The 4756-nt window shown below is 42.6% G+C and overlaps 1 protein-coding gene across 2 annotated transcripts in view; it reads left to right on the top strand.

The window, feature by feature from the left end:
• The window catches only part of chrm3b (cholinergic receptor, muscarinic 3b), a 26373-nt gene extending 23543 nt beyond the window's left edge, over positions 1 to 2830 (top strand). The window contains exon 3 of one of the 2 annotated variants that reach the window (XM_079850779.1): positions 1 to 2830. This exon is cut by the window's left edge and continues 324 nt beyond it. In XM_079850779.1, the coding sequence (XP_079706905.1) occupies positions 1 to 1181 (1181 nt within the window). In that variant the 3' untranslated portion in view covers positions 1182 to 2830. The other variant, XM_079850780.1, reaches the window with a different exon arrangement.
• Positions 2831 to 4756: the final 1926 nt, after the last annotated feature.

Genomic DNA, 4756 nt, shown 5'->3' with positions numbered 1-4756 from the left:
ACTATTACTTGCTAAGCCTGGCGTTCGCCGACCTCATAATCGGCGTGCTTTCCATGAACCTCTACACCACGTACATCATCATGAACCAATGGGCTCTCGGGAACTGGGCATGTGACCTGTGGCTAGCCGTCGATTACGTAGCGAGTAACGCATCCGTAATGAACCTTCTGGTTATTAGCTTCGACAGGTACTTTTCCGTGACGCGCCCGCTAACCTACCGAGCCAAACGGACCACTAAACGAGCCATGACTATGATCGGACTCGCCTGGTCCATTTCGTTTATCCTGTGGGCGCCGGCGATCCTCTTCTGGCAGTATTTCGTGGGCGAGCGAACGGTCGCGGCGGGCGAATGCTACATTCAGTTTCTCTCGGAGCCGATCACGACGTTCTGCACGGCTATCGCTGCGTTTTACCTTCCCGTCACCATCATAACCGTCCTTTACTGGAGAATCTACCGGGAGACGGAGAACCGGTCCAAAGAGCTAGCAGGATTAAAGGCTTCGGGAAACCAAGGGGGAGAACCGGAGAATCGAAGCCACGATCCGAATCCGTCAAGCCGGAAACGATCCAGGAAAACTAAACGCCGTTTGTGGTTGTGGTTTCGGCGTAAACACGGTAGCACCGACACGAATCGCAGCGACAGCTGGAATAACAACGAGACTGCCGTATCAATCGACCAATCGGATGATGACGAAGACGACGATGCTGAAGACGCACGTCACGTTTATTCAATCGCGCTCGAAAACCTCCGACCGACGGACTCAGACTCCAAACCGTCCAGAAACGAGACTCCGCCGAAAGACCAACCCAACGCTAACATCAATAAAGATGGCAAACGCTTCCCCTGCAAGGCTAAAACGCGCAAAAAAGTGTCTCTGGTGAAGGAGAAGAAGGCGGCGCAGACGCTGAGCGCGATTCTGCTAGCGTTCATCATCACCTGGACGCCGTATAACATCATGGTCCTTCTGAACGCGTTCTGTGACGAGTGTATTCCCGCGACGCTGTGGGCTCTGGGTTACTGGCTGTGTTACGTCAACAGTACGGTTAACCCCATGTGTTACGCGCTCTGTAACAAAACCTTCCGCACCACCTTCCGCTCCATCCTGATGTGTCAGTGGAAACACAACAAACCAGTTCAGCAGAGACCAGTCAAGACCCATCGCAGACACAACCCGGAGTGAAGTGTGTGACAACAGTATACTGCAAAAAAATGCTTTCGTTACGTCGTATTTTTGTCTTGTTTCCAGTCCAAATAACTAAAAATATGACATAGCATGCCCCTTTTCACAAGATGTAATATAAATCTCAGAATTTGTGAGAATCTTAATTCTCCCCAGATCATTTATTATAGCTTGTCAAATTTGCCCCTTTTTGGTGTGAGCAAAAACACGCTGTTTTTGTGTGTGTCCCTTTAAATGCAAATGAGTTGCTGCCACTTTTCATGTTTTCTGTGTTGGTAGAAGCACCGGGGACTCGATTACAGCACTTAAACACAGAAAAAGTCAGATTTTCATCATTTCCTTAATTTTTTTTTTCCCCAGAAAACAAGACATAATGGCCCCTATCTTGCACCCAGCGCAATTGACTTTGTACACCGCTGCATGTATCATTCCTATTTCTCACCCGCGCACAGCGGACTTTTCCCTCCACAGACGCATGTCGGTAAATTAGGGAATGAACTTGCGCTCCCGGGGGCGGTTCAGCGAAAAGAGGAGGCGTGATCCGGCGCAAACGTTCCCTGGTGCTATTTTGCAGTTTCAGAAAACAATTCCTCCACTGACCAGGAGAAACCTCGTCTAAAGTCAGTGGCGCGTTATTCAGATGCTATTTTAAGGGCATATGCTTGGCCATAATGTAGCGTGTGCACAACGCACACACACTTATCTCATCTACACACAGACGCAGCAGTTCACATTTTTAGAAAACTATACATTATTACAAGGAACAATATTACCACACGAGGGAAATCATTGTTGTGTCCATGAAGATGTGAAAAAATAGGCATAAATCTAGCTTACACATTTACCCAAATTATCATACGCCTGTTTAACCGAAGCTGATCTGGGTGTGTTTCTCCATCCCCAATGTCACTTCTCTGTGTTTTACGGCCCTGACGAGAACGTCGGTCTCCTCGGCTGTGAACCGCTCCTGGCAAATCCGCCGTTATAATAGCAATCCGCCATGGAACAAGCGCGCCTGCTCTTAAAGGGAATGTGAGATGTCGCTCTGATTGGTTTATTTCACGTTACACCCAAACCACACCTATGAGTAATGAAGCGACTTCAGACCAACACATTTTAGATTTGCGTCGAGCGCAAGAGTAATTTATCCCGCCGGTATAATAGCAACAGCGCCGAGATCCGCCCACAAAGGTACTTGCGTTTCGCGCTTGATACTTGCGTTTCAGATCGTTACAATAGGGCCCATAATATCTAATGGTATTTTACTCATCTAGTAAATGCATCTTGATTTAAGAATTTTTAGATATTTGGACTGGAAACAAGTAAAAAAGTAAGACAATCATTTCTTGTAGGTGCCTCAGCAAACACTGCAAAAATGAGGCTCTTCCTCAGTTTTTCGGTCTTGGGTTTTTTCCAGCAAAAATATAAAAATGAAAAAAAAGAGAAAAAGAAAGTCTGTACAGTATTATCGCTGGTGTTTCTGACGTCACAAACTACCTTGTAACCAATCAGATCAAACGTGTGATCGTCAACCAGTGGATCTCTGAGCTGAGTGAGTGAGTGGAGGCGGGGCTCATTTGCATATTCATAGAACCGCGCATACTAAATGAGGCAAGGGTGTCGAGTTACATTCAAGATATTTTAAGACATGAAGATTTTTTTTTCAAGGAACAAACACTTAAATATGTCATTTTGGTGATCAAAGATGAGTTTTAAGGGATACAAATATTATTGACTACAGGGGGGCTTTAAGAATATTTACATATTTTAACTGAAAAAAAGACTACTAAGGAAGAAAATATATATATATATATATTTTTTTTTTTTGCAGTGAAGCCATCAAACACGGGTTGTGTGACTTAAAGAAATATTTTCTGCACCCTGTACATAATTGTAAACCTTATGAAATGAAAAGTTTTCTTTCCTGTGTTGATGCATTTCCTACTGAAACTAATGGTTGGTACATACAGTATTTAAGGGCTCATCCTTTTTTATATTTACATTTACATGCATTTGGCAGACGCTTTTATCCATTGCTTTCAAGCTGTTCGCATTTACGTTCGATCCGTTCTTGCTTTCCCTGGGAATCGAACCCATGACCGTCTTGACCTTGGTGTTGCAAGATCTGCAGGAAAGCTGTAAAACTTCACACGCTTGACTTTCTCACCATTATGAGCAAAAAATGTGAGAAAATAATGTAGGTTTGGATAAATGCATTTTCATTTGGACTTAATGAAGCTATTAATAATCCCCGTCACTGATCTGGTTTGTGTGTTTCGGTGGGGTTTAGTTGTGGTGTGATGCTCCATGTTGTGTGATTTTCTACTTGCAGCTCTTGAATTGTTTTCCTGCGTAAATGACTTGCTGGGTCTGATGTCATGACTGGTTTTAAATGTGTTTCCAATAATGCTGAATGCATTTAAGTCAAGTGCGCACTGCAAAACTGAAGCACTTGAGTTTGAGAGACTGCAACAGAAAACTAATTTCTAAAGCAAGAACATTTACTGTTAAATGTGGATTCTTTTTATATTCCAAGTATATCTTTGGCTAGATACTGTTGTACAACTTTGAGACGGCTCTCCACACTGTAACTTACCATCCCTCTGTGTATTTTCACCCCTGAGAGCAGAAATGAGCCAATAAAATCGCAGAAAGCGCTGTGGGAAGATGGAGCCAAAAACCTGCAGCCCACGGATCCTCAAGCGCCGTCGCATCCCTCACTTTCACCAGCTTCTCTTATTTTTTTCCTGTTCTACACTCTTAAAAATAAAGGTTATTTATTGGCATCAATGGTTCCGTGAAAAACCTTTAATCTTTACATTCCACATACGTTTTTTTTTACTTTAGATTATTAAAAATGTTTCTTAAGAACTGATCTCTGAAGGTTTGCTGGGGAACCAAGAATGGTTCTTCCATGGCATTCAATGCAAAAATAGTAATAAAAAAACTTTATTTTTAAGAGTGTTTGCAAATCAGTGTTAAAACCTTCTGCATGTTAAGAATTAAGTATGATTGAGAACTAATGCTGGGATCTCCGCTTCAGTCAGGAGGAGAATGTCCTTGTGAACACCAAGCTGTGAGTGTTTCTGTCTTGTAGTGTGCACTTCCATTGTAGAAAAATAAAATATTGTTGAAATTAGCTATCACAACCTAGACTAACTTTCCTGGATTTAACTTAATAATATCCAAGTTGTCACATAAAGGGGCTGTATTTAAGAATTTCCATTTATTAATTGCTTTTTTATTGCCAATGTGTTTTTATTGCCAACAGCTTGTAGATAAACTTAAAGAACGAGACCTGTTTCGACTTCCCAGGTTGTCTGTGAAAGCCCTTATGCGCCAGAGACACGAGGGCGCCGCCATCTTTAGAATGTTGTCTTTGAACTTCCGTTTTTTTGCGGTCGCTCTGTATATTTCTATGGCATTGCTGTCCAGGAGTAATTTGCTTTTTAAGTGGATTTACTTAATGTAAAGTTAACGAAAGTTATCATGAGGACTGAAATGTTTAAACAGATGACTTAACACGCAAAATCGCTGTGAAAATACAGACCGGAAGTCAAAAGACAACGAGCGCA

The sequence above is a fragment of the Squalius cephalus genome, assembly GCF_949319135.1.
Source record: "Squalius cephalus genome assembly, chromosome: 19".
NCBI classification, from domain to species: domain Eukaryota; kingdom Metazoa; phylum Chordata; class Actinopteri; order Cypriniformes; family Leuciscidae; genus Squalius; species Squalius cephalus.
The sequence above is the reverse complement of the archived record's forward strand: the minus strand, read 5'-3'. Positions and strand labels throughout refer to the sequence as shown.